We start from the raw sequence: 19,340 nt of genomic DNA on the forward strand, positions 1-19,340 counted from the left end.
TGACAGAACACAGATGGATTTTTGTCTCTTGATGCATTCAGTTACATTGTGTATTTTGAGTGAATAACTGGGCCCAGTTATATAATAATGAACTTGAGAGATAAAACACCAACAAACAAAATAGCCCAATTAAAAATGGGGCATGGAACTAAACAGAGAGTTATCAACAAAGGAATCTCGAGTGGCCAAGAAGTCCTTTAAGAAATGCTCAAATACCTTAGTCATGAGGTAAATGTGAACCAGGACGACTCTGACATTCCATCTCACACCAGTCAGAATGGCTGAGAACAAGATCTCGGGCAAAAGCACATGTTGATGAGTGAAGTAAAGGAAACACTGTTCAATTACTGGTGGGAGTGTAAACTTGTACAGCCATTTTGGAAATCAATCTGTTTTTTTTTTCTCAGAAAATTGAGTATATTTTAATTTTTAAAAGAAATTTAGGGGGGAAAAAGACAGAGAAAACTGTCCTAAATTGTCTGTGGGAGTTGAAACTAACTTTCTTATTTTGTGTTTTTAATGTCTACATTATACTTGTCACTTGCAAACTAGCAACTGGCAAATGCTGCCCTGGAAGGCCTTTGACACAGGATGTGGACAGGGCCCCATGGTTTGAGGACAGGCTGCAGGTGCCCGTGGAGCAGTGTGTACTCGTGGCACAGAAGTACATGGCTGAGTCTCCAGGCTGAGTGTCTGTGATGTGCAGGGAGAAGTGCTTGGCTTTCTTATCCAGTAAAACTGTAAGTCTTTGGTTCTGCTTTCTGTCCACATTTCCACGAATGTCAATGATGAACTGAGGACCCTTCTCAGGTTCTTGCTTATACCAAGGGAAGTAGTTGGAGAAGCTGTCTGTGTAAGTGCAGTTGATGACAGCGCTGGCTCCCTCCTGGACTCTCAGGATGGAAGGGTGCTGCTCCACCTGCTCTCCTTGGCTCATCCCTGTGCAGAAAGATGGAGAGAAAGGAGAAAGGTTGTCAGGTCATCACTTTCCAGGATTCTCTTTTTCTACAGTAACTAGAGAAAACTTGAATAAAACATAGATTCCCCTAGATGTCTCAGAAATGCCCACTGGTTATTCTGAGGCCCTAAAATATTAACTCACCATCCTTCTGCAGCCACAGCAACATGAATAAAGTAGGAACACATGTCTTCATTGTTCTTATCAATGAAATTGAAATCCAGTGTCAACCGTGTTGGCTGGAAGGTCAGCTACAGCTGCCAGGGTGTTGTTCTTTCTCAGTAACAATTCTAGCTCTGGAGTCTTCCTCTCACCAGTGAGAAAAAAAGAAAAAAGCTGTTCTTTTCCCTTAAGCCTACAGAGCCACATACAAAGAAGTAAATTCTCTGCATCCTTCCCAGCATCTGAGATCTACTGCCACCTTGTGGTTGTATCTCTAACCAGTAAGGACTCTGGTTAAGTGTTTTCTGACCCTATGAAGGATTCAGACACAGTGAACAGCATTATGCCATATCAAGTGGGCTCTAGTACTGAGAGATCAAGAATGTCATTTGTACTCACTGGTTAAGCTGTTTCTTTTCTTTAAAGGTAGTGTAGGATATGTATAATGCTTCATACATAAATGTATATGCATTATATATATGATGTGTTCCTACTGTGTGACAGAGAGGGGGGGGAGAGAGAGAGAGAGACATTTATTATGTCTAGAGCTGTATTTACTAAGCCCCTGTCATATTGTAGAATGCATGGATCATTTGTCAAGCATTCAGCCTTTTTTTTTCAATGCAGTTTATTCAGGAACCTTGAACAATCATCTGACCCTGGGGAAAGCCAGCCCACAGCTTAAATAACCTCTGGGTAGCCAACCCAGGCATGCCACGTGTGCAATGCACATAGGTCCACATACATGGAAGCAAGCCAGATCCTCAGCCTTAGCCAACTGTGGAATTGTTCGTGACAGAGAGCACTCACCATCGGGAAGGTGGAAGGCTGAAACCAGCTCCAGATTTAAGGCATAGCATTCCGCAGCTCTCTACAGTTCCCCCTTTTTGTTTTAGACACATCAGGCAAGAGTAGAGGTCTGATCTCTGATATTAGAAATAAATTGGGACTTTGTACTGATGTTCATTTAGGTGTCATCCACCCAAAGAGCATCAGACCTGTCCGATACCTTTTTCTCAGAGGCGGGACCTGGGGCATCAACCTGCATGCAATCAGACATGCTCTTCTCTGGGTCGCAAGCTGCTGACCCTGAGTGCAGTGCTTAGCCTCGCATCCTGAGCATATCGTTTTAGCTTTTTATGGTATCCAACCATGCTTGGGGAGAATGTCCTGCTTCAATGGCTGTAAAGGCCTGAATGATCATGGCTACATCACACTGTTGTGAGACTCTAATCTTGCATATATACCACAGGCAAACCAAGGAGACCAACACCAGAAGGCCTGCTAACGCTCCCATGCCCGCCCATTCCTTCAGATGATTCATGGATGAAAGCCTCTGCCCTTCAGACTATCAAAGCAGATGCTGAGCCGGATGGGCAACTGTTGGGCAGGTGAACAGAATTTTAGGTAAGAACTGGGAAATAGTAAGAGCTGGAAAGGACAGGGTCTCCACAAGGAGAGCAACAGAACCAGAAAATTTGAACACAGGGAACTTCCAAGAGACTCATACTCCAACCAAGGACTATTCATGGAGATAACCCAGAACCCCTGCACAGATGTAGCCCAGGACAGTTCAGAGTCCAATTGGGTTACATAGTAATGGGAAGAGGGACTGCCTCTGACATAATCTGATTGGCCTGCTCTTTTATCACCTCCCTTTGGAGGGGAGCAGCCTTACCAGGCCATAGTAGAGGACAATACAGCCACTTTTGATGTGAACTGACAGACTAAGATCAGAAAGGAGAGGAGAACCTCCCCTATTAGTGGACTTGGGGAGTGGCATGCAAGCAGAGGGAGGAGGGAGGGTGGGGTTGGGAGGGGAGGAGGGAGGGGCTTATGGGGGGATGCAGAATGAATAAAGTGTAATTGATGAAAAATTTAAAAAAAAAAAGGGAAAAATAATTTAAGAACCTTAAATGACTTTCAAAATTGGAGGAAAACATGGAGTTAGTCAATTGGCATGCAGCACGTCTCGCCCCTGGGGGCAATGGTCTCCTGAACCTACTCAGACCTTGGACACCACCACTGCTAGTTCTAGAACTGACGCAGGATGTTCCAACGAGGGGTTAAGGCTTCTCATAATATTTACTATAAGCCTACACCTGTTTGTCTATATCCCCCATTTTTATTCATTATTAGCCAGATAGAGCCAAGTAATTGTGGTAATGTTACTTGCTTTTTTGCCCAATGCTGGAATGCTAGTAAATTTAGGTATGCCCTGGTTACTCGCATGCCTCACTGGGTGCCTGTGCCCATTGATGCCCCTCACGCTATGACTCTCTTCAGACAGAAAAGGGATCTTGGAACTATAGCCACCATTGTTACTACCATTTCATTGGCGGCTGTTGGAGCTACCACCAGGGCATTAGCCATGAGTCATACTGGGCAGACTGCTCAGACCCTGAATAATCATTTAGCCAATGTAGCTCATGCCTTAGTTGTACATAAAGGAATTAATGCTCAACTAAAAGGAAGCTTGAAGGTGGTCAATCAGAGGATTGACCTCTTGCAGGAGCAAATTGATACCCTATGGCAAATCGCTCAACCTGGCTGTCAATGAAAGTATGCTGGACTTTGTGTCACTAGCATACAACATGAGAATTTTTCCTGTGCTGCAAATCTGTCTAAACAATTGTGGAGCTATATTTTAGGTAATTGGACTGGAGAATTCAATACTACGATGGAGCAGCTGAGAGTGGCCATTGTCACAGTAAATTCTACCAGAGTGGACGCAGGACTAGCCACAGGATTATCAACATGGATTGCTGCATTCAGCCTTATCTTGGAGATAGATACTTAGGTCTATATTTGTCCTTGAGAGTTATTTCACTCATAAGAAGGTTTTTTTCAGGTCTCTTGTGGGCTTTCAGTTACAAGGGGACAATGTTCTTTTATTTCAGTGAGTTCTTGTTGACAATACAGATATGCTGTTTCTATGCTTGCATCTTTCCTTCCAAACAAATCAGCCTGGAATCACAAATACATTCAGTTACTCTTAGAAAAGTTCTCAGAAGTCATTTGGTCTTGAGGATGGCAACATCTATGTGGCTTACTCTCACAGCATCTAGTGTTGTAGACTGAATTACTGATAGAAAAGTTGTGTGGATCTTGGAGAATTGGCCAAGCCTTGAAAAAATAAAGACACCTCAGGTTTCCTCCTTTCTTTGTACCCTCCCAGTATACCCTAAGGCCTTTCTAAAGAGATTTTCTTCTCTTTGTGTCAACTGTGAGTTGATACCCTCTGAGAACCCTGTGTCCACACAGGGCAGGCTACCCTCACTGTCTCTCTTGTCCATCATTTAGGTTTCTCTAGTACCATCCACATCTCCTTAACAGAAGAGTTGAGGGGCCTACCCTCTTATTTCTCCTCCATTTACTAGAAACTCAATTGTACCTTGCTGCATTTTCTTTTCGTTCTCATCCACATTCCTTTGTGTCAAAAGCCAATAAAGACACTCCACCTGGGAACCTGGTGGCCACACCCACGTGGAAAGAATGTGGTCCATTTTCACTCACCTCCATGTCCTACAGGGCAGTTTCCCCGGTTTCACTGTAAGCCCTGCAGCAGACCACCTCAGCGCCCTGTCCTTCCTCTTTGCTTCCATCACATAGGGTCTCCACCAAGCCTTGCAGAGGACCCAGCTTCCTTAGTTCCTGTATAACCTAACAGCACCCCCTGTAGCACATCCACTTTCCATCCTGTCACTTTTCAATGTAGAAAAACAGTTTCTGCCCATACTGGCAGGGACACAAGCAGGTTACTCACACTGTCCTTCCTGCTCTCTGTCACACTCTCTCTATTCTGACCCGAAGCCTGATAATAACATGCTTAGAGTGGAAAAGTTATCCCTGGTTCCACCATCCTCCCTGTCTTTTTAACTATCTGTTCTATTTTCCCCCATTCAGGAAACCCTTCCCTTTCCTCTAGATGCCTACTCTGTATCTAACTTCTGTAGGTATACGGATTGTGGCAAACCTATAGAAGGCTTAAAATCTAACATCCAAAGGTAAGAGAATACGCATCATATTTGTCTTTGTGAGTTTAGTTTTCACTAACAGAGTCTCACTTAGAGAAAGCCTCCTTCTCAGTAGTAGACGGCCAACTCAATGGTGTATATCAGGATTTTTATTTTTTGTATCATAATTCTTTGCCTGGGCATGGTTTGCCATATCAGCCATTTACCTACAGATTATGTTTTCCAATTTCGTGTTCTTATGGATTTTCTGTGTGCACATGTCTCTGTGTGTGTATGTGCTTCACATTTTATTTGTCTTGTTTTGTTTTTCTATTTGCTATGTTTGGTTTGCTTATTTGCCTGTTTTTTTCTAGAAGAAAGGGAGAGAGAGAGAGAGAGAGAGAGAGAGAGAGACTAAAGAATGAAATTGGATGTGTGGAGATGGGGAGGATCTGGAAGGAGATGAGGGAGGGGATACAGAGACTAGAATATATTGTGTGGAGAAAATCCATTTTCAATTTAAAACCAAAAGGGAACAGCAGTGCTGCAGCCTGATTAGTTCTTGCTCAAAGTGCCAGTGCTTACACAGATTGGAGCTGTTGATTTTTGTTATTACACAGACTGGCCCATGTCCTTTACAGCCCCCACATGCTGAGCTGCAAGGGTTGATTTCCCTTGAGGTGATTGTTTCTGCCTGACTGAGGCAGAGACACAATGTAAAGGAAGATATCTGGAAACAGAGTTTCTACCTAGTCATGTTCATTTATCACCTAATCATTTTATAATGGCAGCTTGCACATACTTTCTGCTTTGTAATGATATTGTACGAGGGACATGCATAAATTCTTAATTCTTCTGGCATTGAATTTTTTTGCTACTTACTGAACACAGAAAATATCTGTGAGCATTTTTGGGCATAATGAGACTGGGAACAATTGTTTTCAGCCTATGGAAACCTAAGACCATTCATATTCTCAGGCATCTAACATGCCTGCCGTTTCTCTGACAGATCCTAGGGCTTTAGAGAAATTAAATAGGATCTTATCAGTGTTTCCATACATCCCATAACACAATGAATTGGTAGTGGATCATGGTGAAGATTACACTTAAAGTCAAATAACATAAAATTGGACTTTGCTCAATATAGTGATCATTTGTGGTGTGATACTGTTGTATACTGGACAGCCTAGGCAGAGATAGGCAGGATACTCCTTTTTTGAGGCTCTCCTTTTAATCATTAAATATAGCACTCCTTTCTTGTAAGAAATATATATACACTGTAACTTGGAGAAACTGAGAATGGCCAGTGGTTTCTTAAGATATGAAGCAAAAGTCACATTGACAGCTTCATCTTGATGGATTTCTGGAGTTAAGAGTTACTCTCTTTCAGGGGTAACTAGAAAACTCAAATTCTCAACAGAGGTTGTGATACATTTTGTGAAACCTGACATAAAAAAGAAAATTGTTTCTCTCCCCAGATGTAAAAACAGTGCCCTCGATGACTTGAAAACACAACAGAGTTTTCACTGTTGTGATTTATATAAAAATATCAAGACACAAAGTGGTGTCACCTAGAAGTTACCATTATTGGGCTTGTTCAGGAAGAGCTGGTGGGAGCCTGGGTTTGTGAGGAAGGCTGTAGGAGAGAGAGGCCGGGCCAGGGATGAACAGGTTGGTGGTTGCTACAGATAAGCGATTGCCACTGCTTGCAAGGCTTAGGAGGTATAAGACAGTGAGCAAATTTAAGAAGCCACCTAAAGTAAACTGGACAGAATTAATCAAAGTTGATCCAGTTGACCTGCCACTTCAAGAAGCATTGGGAGATAATTTATGGATTTCCTCATCAAAGGTGGAAATAAGTGAAGTAAAAGGTGAACATGAAGAAAGCATGGTAAATTTATTCAGAGTTTCACAGATGTTGAAGAAGGTGACAGCTGAAGGTCAATGGAAGTATGCTGGACTTTGTGTCACTAGCATACAATATGAGAATTTTTCCCGTGCTGCAAATCTGTCTAAACAATTGTCGAGCTATATTTTAGGTAATTGGACTGGAGAATTCGATACTACGATAGAGCAGCTCAGAGTGGCCATTGTCACGGTAAATTCTACCAGAGTGGACGAAGGACTAGCCACAGGATTATCATCATGGATTGCTGCAGCCATGAATCATCTGAAGGAATGGGTGGGCATGGGAGCATTAGCAGGCCTTCTGGTGTTGGTCTCCTTGGTTTGCCTGTGGTGTATATGCAAGATTAGAGTCTCACAACAGCGTAATGCAGCCATGATCATTCAGGCCTTACAGCCATTGAAGCAGGACATTCTCCCCAAGCATGGTTGGCTACCATAAAAAGCTAAAATGTTATGCTCAGGATGCGAGGCTAAGCACTGCACTCAGGGTCAGCCGCTTTGGACCCAGAGAAGAGCATGTCTGATTGCATGCGGGTTGATGCCCCAGGTCCCGCCTCTGAGAAAAAGGTATCGGACGGGTCTGATGCTCTTTGAGTGGATGACACCTAAATGAACATCGGTACAAAGTCCCAATTTATTTGTAATATCAAAGATCAGACCTCTACTCTTGCCTGATGCGTCTAAAACAAAAAGGGGGAACTGTAGAGAGCTGCGTAATGCCGCGCCTTAAAGATGGAGCTGGTTTCTGCCTTCCACCTTCCTGATGGTGAGTGCTCTCTGTCCCGAACAACTCCACATTTGGCTAAGGCTGAGGATCTGGCTTGCTTCCATGTATGTGGACCTATCTGCATTGCCCACGAGGCACGATGGGGTTGGCTACCCAGAGGCTATTTTAAGCTGTGGGCTGGCTTTACCCAGGGTCAGAAGATTGTTCAATGTTCCTGAATAAACTGCATTGAGAAGAAAAAAAAAAAAAAGATCAGAAAGAAGGAGTGGAGGACCTCCCTTATCAGTGGACTTGGGGAGAGGCATGCATGCAGAAAGGGGGGGAGGGTGGGATTGGGAGGGGAGGAGGGATGGGCTTATGGGGGGATACAAAAGGAATAAATGTAATTAATAAAAGTTAAATAAAAAATTAAAAAAAATTAGAACATGAATTAAAACAAAACCCCAGTTTTCTTTTTAAAGATGGCTGTCAAGATGATTCTTTAGGTAAAGGCATTTGCCACTAAGCCTGACAACATGAGTTTCAGCTGCAGGTTTGAAGGACAGAACTGATTCCACAAGTTGCTTTTCGACTGCCACAGAAAGTGTAGCTTGCATGCATGTAAAAACACACAAATAGCCAATAAATTCACTAAAAGTTATTAAAACTCTTTTCAAAAAAAAAAAAAAAGAAGAAGAAGTAGGCCTGGCTTTGGAAGAAATTGAAAAAGCTGGAGAAGGGCAAGCAAAATGTGAAAATCAACTAAGAACAAAAGTAAAGAAACTGGAAGATGAACTGGCAATGGTTCAGCAGTCTGTAGGTGGACAGGATACTCATTATATGGGACAAAATTCACCAGCTTGAAAACCAATTGGAACAAAAAATCATAAAGAATTAGAGAATGTGGATGGCATTTGGATAAAGAGAAGAAAGTTAATAAAAAAAATTGGCTCTTTGAATGAGGAGGCAGAACACTAAAACAGCAAATTAAGAAGAGAATGAACAGCTTTGTCAGGATATTACTGATAGCCAGAAACAAATAGATTCACAAAAGTAACCACTTTGATTACGATGAGGAAACAGTGGCAACTGATCACATCTGTCTTAAAAGAACTGTGAACTTGTTCAATATCTGGATGAAATTCAGACTTTAACATAAGCTAATAAAAACACTGAAGTTTAGAATCAAAAAATGAGGGAAAAAATCTCCAGAAGAGTCTTACAGGAAATGGAGCAGAAGCCTGATGACTGTAACAAGATGAAGTGTATTGTCCATCACACAGATACTATTGTGGACCAGACCTAAAGAGAATGAGCATTGTCACCCTCAAGTGTGACAGCTCACAGACCTTGTGAGGGCATGGGGTGAAGATGATCCAGCCATGATGCCTGTCAGTGCAAATGGAAAAGAATGCAAGGTGCTTTCCTCAATCGATACAACTTTTATCCTTTTGCATTTTGAGTTAACTTTAATTGTGATTTTGATTTTAAGGATTTATATCAAACAATATTGTTGATACTGCTTTTTTGTTTATTGTCTGTTTTAGCTAGAAAACTTCTAAAATTGCTTGCTAACTGTAGTCCTCAAGCTCATTTGTTTTTTTAAACAAGTGCATTCAAGTCCAGATTAATCAGGATTGGGGTTAGAAGAAAGATCTATCAGTATTGGTTACAAAGCCTTTTCGGAGTAACCTCTGTCTGTATCTAATTGCCATGTTCCATTCTCACCTAATTCCATAGCCCCACCCTACTGAGAAGCTAGAATTAGGATGGTTGCCATTTGTGAACCCTCTGAGATGAATTAATTCTTCCTGTAAATGCTCTCACTTGAGTGACACCACTTCTAGACATGCTGAAGTAAATCTTCCTGGCAATTGGGAAATATTATCTGGGAAGCTGGGCAATCTATGCTGTAAGCAAGCGTAGGTGCAAAGGGGATGAATCACAAGATGGTCAGTTAATTTTGTGAAGCTTAGAAAGAAAATGTTTTAGCCTGTCCAGTGGCTGCTGTAACCACTCAGCTGCTGTATCAAAATGTCAATGGACAGACATTACATGGATGAATGACGTGGCTACTTTCTAGTTCTATGCAGAAACAAGTGACAGGCCACAGTTTTGCAGCTGCGGAATATAATCTGTCCACTCTTGGAGAAAAAGAGTTGTTTGGTTCACATTTAAATATAAATAATATAAATGTAAACATATATAAAATGAGTTAGTCCCCTATTGTATGGTAGTTAGGAAGTTTTCAGTTTTGTGGGATTTTTTTTTCTTTTTGAAAACAGTGTTTTAATGAGAAATTTTGTCTGTATACCTTGCAGATATATAAATATATCAGAAGAAACAACTGCTGTAATATTGTTTGACAGACTACAAAACTATCTATTCAGTCATTTATCTTTTGGCTTTTATAATTTTTGATGTGAAATATTGGTTTCACATTTCATAATTAAATGTATAACACTTTTAAAAATATCAAGATATTGTTGAAATGATGTTTGGATTTAATAATGAGATTTGTTTGTCTTGAGTTTCTTCAACTTAATTTATTAGGTTTTCCAAATTTATCCTTTCTTTAACTTCATATTTAGCCAATTAGCTAAAAGTGTGGTCAGGTGCTCTCTGAACAAAGGATGAAAACAGTTGCTCTCAGTTTCTGATTTTGAGAAATGGCCCAAACAATTCTGGATTGTGTAAGAGGGGTTTTATTTTATGGCATTAGCATAAGCATTTGATAAATTAAATGTGTATTTTAATATTGTGATCTGATGTTTCTTAGCATTTAACATTCTAGAAGTCAGTGTCAGGTCAGTCTGAATTTAAGTGTGAACTTCTTGAGGTATTTTTATGTCTCCTCACACTTCCTTTGTAATTGGTGGAGATCTGATAAAGCCACAGCTGTGCAAAGCCTCCTGCAGTCTCCTTGTGTCAGGGGCTGGAGCTGCACACCCCGCTGCAGTTTGGGGCCAGGCTGCAAGCTTGCTGGGAGCACTGTGCCTCAGCAGCACAGAGGTAGGTGCCTGAGTCCTCCAGTTGGGTGTCCCTGATGTGCAGGGCGCTGTAGCTCTCCTTAGAATGAAATGTTGACTTTAACCTCCCATTCTCCTTTGTTCCTGCAGCCACGTAAAGCAGACTGATGAGGCTGCCCTGGGGATTCTGTCTGAACCACTGCATGCCCCTCATGGTGGTGGAAAAGTTGCATCTCAGAGCAGAACTGGTTCCCTCCTGGAGACTCAGGACTGAAGGACTCTGCTCCACCTCAGCTCCTCTCACACCTGCTTGGAAATAGAAAAACAAATGAGAATCAGACAAAGGTTTTCACCCACACCTGTCAGATATCCCAGGAGACTCCCATGAGGATGAATGCACAGGAGCTGTGTGTTGGCTTTCTCCCACTCCACCATTTCTGGAGAATGCCTAAAGCAACTTAGCTGAGCCCAACTCACAGCAAATCTGCACCCACAGAATCCCCAGCACAGCTCCCAGGTTCCTCTCCATGGCCCCTGTCCAGTTGCTGGGATTCTTCTCTCCAGATCTGATGGGGTCGAGTCTTATGCACAGACACACTATGCTTACAGAGGATAGGTTCTCAGAATCATTGAGCTTCCTCCTTCATCTGAACAGGAAACCCCGCCCACCTCTGTGTCATGATATTGCACTCCAACCACCTCCATGTCCTGATTGCGAACTGTACTTGCTTTAGGACTGTGCAGGAAATACCAGTCACAGTAGGGTCCAGGACACTGTATTTTCTTTGTAGCCCATCACGTAAGGGAGTCTGGGGAAATGTGTGAAGAAGTGGGGGTGGGGTGCATGAATGCAGAATGAGGGTGGAAAACTAGTGACTCCCATAGGTTAGGCAGAGCCTTGCAGAACCTTTGCACGGCTTTTTGTTGTTCTTTAAATAGATCTATAGACAATTGGGATCCACTGACCAGGTTCTAGATATTTGTGCTTTTCCGTAAGAACAACTGGGAGCTAAAGATCCACATGAACTCCACACCATCACTCCTGCTCTTTGCGTTGCGGATGTTATGTCCTGATGTCCTCTCAGCTCTTCAACCTCTAGACAACTTAAGAAAAGCCGATTTCCAGGACACCTGCAGGGCCGCCTAGTGTACTGACACCACAGACAACAAGAGTGACTTCAGGCCATCTCCACAAACCTCATTAAACCAGCCTTATTCACTCCATCAGTTCTAGTGATCAGTTCCTACAAATTACAAAGAAATGCAGATGGTCAGAAAACATTAGTGCCTAGATAGAGTTCTTAGAAGAAAAATAAAATGGCTGAAAAAAACTCAAAATTGTTATTAATCATCACAAGAAAATTAGACAAGTTACAGATTTTTTTCTCACCTGTGTCTAAAACTCAATAAAACAACTGACCACAAATGCTGTGCGTGTGTGTGTGTGTGTGTGTGTGTGTGTGTGTGTAACCTGCATTCACTATAGGGAGGAATGAAGAATGGCATCGCAAACTTTTCAGGTAGATGGGTGGAACTGGAAAAGACTGCTTTGAATGAGTTGACTGAGAGACAGAAAGACAGATGGCACATGTTCTGCTGCTGGACTCCTAATTCCAACGGAAAGTGTAGAGCCTCCTAAATAAAAATCATCAGATGGACATGAATAACCTGGAGTAACCACACCTTTCTGTAGGTGTGTTACACCTTTCTAGAGGACAGAAAGGTACAAAAGGGAACATGAGGTTGGGGAGAAGCACTAAAGAAGGAAATAGCAAAGGAAGCATAATTTAATATAAAAAATAGGAAAAATGAAGGGAGGGTAGTTGGGATGGGAAAAGAGCTCAACACAGAAGGAAGGAGAGGGGGGAGGGTGAAATAAAGTGACCATGGCTAAAAAAGTTATAAGGAATCATATTAGTATCTATTTACCTAAAATAGTGTAGAATACATAAGAATAAAAATATGTATATACATATACACACATAGTTTAAATTAAACTATTTGGGCTGACAATGCTTCCCCAAGAGCTGCACACAGCTAACAAAATCCTCAATACCAGTCATGGAAATCCCTCATTTAAGCTGTTAGTGGGGAAATTTAAAAAAGACTCCTAAAATATTATAGACTCTTATCTTTAAATATTGTTCTTCACCACAAGTTCTCAGTGAGTACCTATTGCTGATGACACAATGCATTTTGACCAAATGATACAGAGGAAGCCAGCTTGACCTGAATTGAAGTCTTCTCCTTGATGAAAGGAGACAAGCAGACAATTATCCTTCCCTGCTATGATGCCTATAAACTACAGTGGCCAATATTGTACTAAAATTTAAGGTTGCAATAGTGGTACTCATATTTTGGTGGCAACCAATAGCTCTCAAATTGGACACAAGAAATAACTCAACAAGAGGAAAATCTTGCCTGGTTCTGGAAACCTAGCCAAAGTATGCAGGACTAGTGAGTTTATAGATCTTTGAGGTGAACCTATAACTACTGTCTTACACAGCACAATCCCTAATTACATTCTAAATATCAATCATTGTTCCCAGGGATAAGTATATTTTTCTGTCCTCATCAAACACTTTCTTCTTTTCAAAAGACAGAGAACCATTCAGAAAACTACAACTAATCAAAATGCAGAGAACAAGTGATCATGCAGTGTTCTGCCTGAACTGATCCATGCGCCTACAGCTCAGGGAGCACTGGGGAAGAGGGCACAGAAAATGTCTAAGCTCCAGAGGAACAGGAAGGTTTCTGTGAGATTGCATCTCTTAAACATGGCACAGAATACATACCTAAGAATTCTCAAGGTCATGGTTGCTTAAACAAGACCTGAACATTTATGCACCAGTAGAATACTATCCTGGAAAAAGGAAATCTGATAGAGCTTCAAATCTAGACAGAGAAGTACAGGCACCTGAGAAATACCAACAAGAGAAGCAGTCTTACCAAAGGAACAGCACTCCAATCTGATATTGAACACCATGGGGCAAGTCCTGAAATCATGCACATACAAGGTACACCATATGGTCTGAGCAGGTTGTATCTATGTAACAACAATTAAAGCAAAAGCAGGCAGAGGCAATGAATTTTGGTGAGAAATGTTTGCTATGTAGAAGAGGATGAGATAAGAAAATGAAAATGGGTAAATTAAGTAATTATATTTTAATTAAAACTATTTTTAAGAAAGAGCAGTAAATGGTACAAGACACAAGTTTCCAATCTGTAGAAGACATAAATACACATATATACAATATAATCAAAGAATAATACCTTGTGAGCTGGATGGTCTCGGGAAAGTAAAAGACTGACACATGGGGACTTTGGATAAAACTTCATAAAGAAGGTAGAGATGGGTCTGGAGGTAGAAGGAGAGAATAAATATCTCTCGCCTGCAAATCTCATGTGTCACCTGAGTTTACATAGGGTATGGGGAGACATATAGGGACACCATTTATATTATTTTATTTAAAAGTTGCATATTTTCTTTTATCCCCTTTTCATTATGAAAAGTGAAAAGATGGGGAACACTTCATTGCCTGTTCAAACTTATTAGTCTTAATCATTGGATAAATTCATGAACATATGAATTATTTGAAAATTAATGGAACATAATATTCAGGGTAAAAATCCCATATGCCTGAACATCCTGATTCATTCTGGGGATTCCATCACTCATCATCCTAAACTCCTCCTTCAGCTGCCATATTGGAGCTGATCCTGCATAGTGTTTTGTTGAAGAATCATAATCATATATTAAATATGTGGAGCAACAGGAAATATACAGCATTTCATGTCTTGTTTTCTGTTTGAAACAAAATGTCATGTATTGTGAACACCTTTTTGTAATTTTCTTTACAATCTCAAAATATTAACTGGGGGTGGTGAGATGTGCCTGGGATCCCAGCAACTAGGAGGTCGAGGATAGAGCATAGGAAGCTCAGCATTATTCTCTGCTAAGTGGTGTCTTTGTCTGAAGTCAGCCTGAACCCCATGAAACTCCACAACAAACAGTCCAACAAACAAAGAAAGCTGTCTTAGCAGCAGCAGCAGCCTCTACTGATGTCCTGCACTGTATTATGAACACATCTCAGGTTATACATCCCGTCCTCAGATAATTTAAGGTTTAGAGAAACATCTTATTTATGTATAACAACATATGCGCATTTGTAGTTTCAATTGTGGTCCTCACAGTAAGAATTGAAATACAGCTCTGTATTCTGAATGTTGTTATGTTCTGTATGTTGTTAAGGAGGGCAATGAAAGGCTTTACCAAAACAACAGATGCCAACAGAAGTAAGAAAAACTTCAAGATTACCGAACGTTAATATATTAAAATCAGGACAAGGCTGGGATATAGAGGTAATAAAATGTAACTGATAAAAAAAAATAAAATAAAAAAAGAAAAAAATATTTTACTAAAAACAAAACAAAAAATGTATAATTGTAAAATTTAAAAGTTAGAAAATTATATATATATATGTATAAATTACATATATATGTATACAGACATATGCACATAATCTTCTGGAAGAACAAAACTTTAATCCTTGGTACATAATTGGAAAAATCTAAAGGAAAGGCAAGAATGCTGAAGACAGCATAGTGTAGGGTGTGTCCTGCTGCCCTTGTGTAAGGATTGAAGCCTCCTCTCTCACCCAGGAACCATCACACCTACATAGCCTTCTCTAAAGCATGGCTATTCTGCCCCCAGTGGAGAGAGGAGTGTGTGAGGAGAGTGGCAAGCTTGTCAGGTGACTCAGCTCAGGTGACACAGAAACAGAGAGAGGGTACAAGTGAAGGGTGACTTAACATTTAGACGGAAAGGGGAATGGGAAATGGGCAGAAGGAAAACAGCAAGAATAAATGAACAGAAAAGAATGAAGCTAAAACAGAGTACTGAGATTGTGAAGTACAACATAGACAGTTCTGGATAACACCCTTTCAGCTTCAGTTACTGTCACTGGTCCCTTTGCTTCCATTCCTTCATAATGAGCTGGTTTTATGAATGGTTTATTATTTTTTCCAGTTCTTCTGGAAACATGAAAGTGATGGCAGGGAAAGGCGATAATCTAACTTACATGTGATCCTCACTGTACTCACTTTTGACAGGAACACACACTCACACTTACACACATACATGCACACTAATACACACATAAGCACACTTGTACATACACTCGTACATACACGTATTAGAATCACATACAAAAGGCAACTGTTCTGCTGAACCATCATTTTAAATTTTGCAACACACTACTTTAGAAAATATAAAAATAAACAACCCAAGAGATAGTAGTGCCCTACACTGTAATCCCTGCACCTGGGAGGCAGGGACAGGCAAATCTCTAACTTTGAGGCTAGCCTAGTCTAGCAGAACAGCCAGAGATACACAGAGAAACCCTGTATCAAAACACAAACAAGCAAGAAAACAAACAAAAAAGGAAGGAAGGGAGGGGAGAGAAGAGAAGGAAAGGAAAGAAAGAAAGAAAGAAAGAAAGAAAGAAAGAAAGAGAAAGAAAGGAAGGAAGGAAGAAAGAGAGAGAGAAAGGAAGGAAGGAAGAAAGAAAGAAAAAGTAACCACCATACTATTGAACATATATAATAGAATTCTTTTTTGGTGTGTGTGTGTGTGTGTGTGTGTGTGTGTGTGTGTGTGTGTGTGCATGTGCACAGCAGAAATCCATAGAATACTGGATTATGGAGATCTCAAAATCTTTATACAACTAGCATTAATCTTCTTAAAAGGATGTTAAGCACTGAACTGTGTCTATATAAAATACATATGCTGGGGCCCTAAAAGGGCTTTGGGGTGACAATACTAGAAGATCGGACATGAAAAGGTAACTAAGGCAAAATAAATCAACACAGAGAGGCAGATCATAAGACAGATGATGAGCACAGACCCTCTTATCCTCTGAAAAGGACCATGAGAGGATTCACTAATGGCCACAAAGAGAGTGCTCTGGAAAAGCAGATCCTGCTCTCATCTCCATCTTGGACTTCTACCTCTAAAGCTAAAAACAAACAAACAAACAAACAAAACATTTGTGTTGCTTCAACCACAATATGTACTGTGTTGTGAAATCACAAAATGAACATGAGAATCCATTTTTAAATGTTATGAAGCACAGCCAAAAAATTTGAAGGCATAACTGTACAGACAAAAAATACTCAACATTGTATTATTCTCTCTTTATACTTTGTTTTAGAGCACCTGTCTCCCAAGTTAAGTTTCCTGGTTCTTGCTCAATCCTCATGAAACTTGTACCTAGAGATCTGATGATCCTAACAGTTTTGTTAAAGTGCTGGGAAGAATGGAGTCTGCTTTTCATGTATTTGGCACCCAATACGAATGACAAATGAGTGAAGTCTCCCTGTACTTTCTTAGCAAAGCCTTAGAATTTTTTCAGATTCAGGGCATGTACCACTGCATCTTAAGTTTGCTTGGAACACTGACAGAGAAGGGGAGAATTGCATGGCATGGGCCTTCAGAGTTGCAGAAAATATTTTAAAAACTCTTGTGGCATGTGTACACCAACCACTAAAAAACAGTGTACCCGTCATGTATGTGTACACTTGAGTTAAATAATTTCAGCTCATGGTTTCCGCCTTCCACCTTCCCGATGGTGAGTGCTCTCTGTCACAAACAACTCCACATTTGGCTAAGGCTGAGGATCTGGCTTGCTTCCATGTATGTGGACCTATCTGCATTGCCCACATGGCACGCTGGGGTTGGCTACCCAGAGGCTATTTAAGCTGTGGGCTGGCTTTCCCCAGGGTCCGATGATTGTTCAAGGTTCCTGAATAAACTGCATTGAAAAAAAAAAAAAGAAAAAAAAAAGCAAAAGAACAGCAACATTTCTGCAGATGTGATTTAGGGAAAGGTCAGGCTCCAGCCCAAGGGAGCAATCAAACTTGGCAGTGTGGTTTTAGAGAAAAGAGGTTGTGGCATCCTCCTCTGTAAATAAAGAAAGGCCAGGCATGTAGCATTAGAGTCTCCGTACGGAGGTCATGTGTGGTCATCCAGTGAAGCTTGAAAGTGAAGCCTGTATTGTCTTTGAGTCCCCAAGATGCTGAGGACACCTCCACAGAAGAGCTGCACATGGGTGCAAAGCCTGCTCAAGGGAGCAAAGTGTATTGCAAGTCACCAAAACTGGATAGGTGGAGTCATCTAAGCCCTTTGACATCAGAGATGGAGTCATAGGATTTGGAGTTTGCCATCTTGGATTTTTGGTCTTGCTTTGGTCCAGTGTTTATTTGTTATGCCCCACTCCTACCTTTTGGAATGGTAATATATATTTTTCATTAAATTTTTTTTATATATTAAAAAAATAATAATTTCAGCTCAGAAGTGCAATGCTGCATATGTGCTACTGAAATTGCCCTCAGTTGACAGAGTAAGCTAAGCTTGTCAGGAATGCACCCTCCTGGGGTTGCCAGCTGCCATTTTATGCAAAGGCCATGACAGAAAAAACTGGCGTTCCATTGCCAACAATATGCCCAATCCCTAAGTCTCACCAGTTTTCATGGGGAATTTCACATAACAGGTTTCACTAGCAAGAGCAGGGGCATGTTTCATGGTATCACCAAACAGGAAAAAAGCCTTTAATGAAAGCTCTTTGGTTGTTGATTTGACTAAAGTATTTTAGACACACACCTTTCCAAAATAAACATTGTAAAAAAAAATCTATATTCACCTGTATCTTGACCCACTAAGAACCAAATATTTAATTTCTAAAAATTCATTGTCTACTCGTTGTGAGACACAGTAGAACTGAGTGTGCTAGTTTGTATATCAGGTACTGTCTGGTAATAACAGTACTGCATTGTGGTTCCCATAAGAACATGAGTATATCTCAATGTCATGTGTAGTAAAGAGAATGAGAAACAGCAGTGTGTAACTCCACAGACTTGAAGTTCTCACCAGGCCTAGTGTGAGTGACAACAATGGCTAACCCACTGCCTGATGAAGGTGAGTTGACTGGAAAGAAGTCCATGAAAATTCCTATGCTGACCTTGGTATTGTGTCTTAGGAGTGTTTACAAATAAGCCTGCCTTCTCGTCTCATTATAAAGAAAATTAAAACTAAGAGATTAACACAGTAATACGTAAGATAGACCACTTGGTGTTAGAATCTCCAGGTAACATCTATCTGTGTCCATGTTATAATATTTATGTATGCGTGTGTATGTGAGTGTGTGCATGGGGACAAGTAGAAGCACATGTGTACATATGTATTTGCATGTGTATGTGTTCATGAAGAGACATGAGATAACTGTGGGTGTTGTTTCTCAGGTTCTGGGGATCTTTAGTGTGTGTGTGTGTGTGTGTGCGTGTGTGCAAGTGTGTGTTTGGGTATACATATGTGCACATGTATGTGGAGGTCAGAGGACCATCTTGGTTGTCATTTTTCAGAAGCTATCTGTCTTGTTTATTGGATACAAGGTCTCTCATTGACCCTGGGCACTTCCAGGTAGCCTAGGCTGCTTGGGAACCAGGCTTCAGGAACACATTTACCCTCACCTCCCCAGCACAGCTGCCATGCCCTCATGTGAGTGCTGGAAATTGTACTCAGGGCTCATGGTTCTGTGACACCTACAGAGCTATATTTTCTGGTCAAGCAGCAGCTAGAAAATTCTCTCTTTCTTTTCCTCTTCATCCTGAGTATTGTCATCCTC

The 19,340-nt window shown here is 40.9% G+C and overlaps 2 gene segments (V, D, J or C); both read right to left on the reverse strand.

Moving 5' to 3' along the window:
- Nucleotides 1-523: 523 nt before the first annotated feature.
- LOC132656213 (T cell receptor alpha variable 13-1-like) lies at nucleotides 524-1,154 on the reverse strand. The segment is given in 2 exon segments: nucleotides 524-939; nucleotides 1,103-1,154. Coding segments are annotated over 2 exon segments (468 nt in total).
- Nucleotides 1,155-10,602: 9,448 nt separating this feature from the next.
- On the reverse strand, nucleotides 10,603-11,188 carry LOC132656457 (T cell receptor alpha variable 22-like). The segment is given in 2 exon segments: nucleotides 10,603-10,965; nucleotides 11,137-11,188. Coding segments are annotated over 2 exon segments (399 nt in total).
- Between the last annotated feature and the right edge of the window lie 8,152 nt (nucleotides 11,189-19,340).

This window comes from Meriones unguiculatus, chromosome 9 (genome assembly GCF_030254825.1).
Source record: "Meriones unguiculatus strain TT.TT164.6M chromosome 9, Bangor_MerUng_6.1, whole genome shotgun sequence".
Taxonomy (NCBI): Eukaryota; Metazoa; Chordata; class Mammalia; order Rodentia; family Muridae; genus Meriones; species Meriones unguiculatus.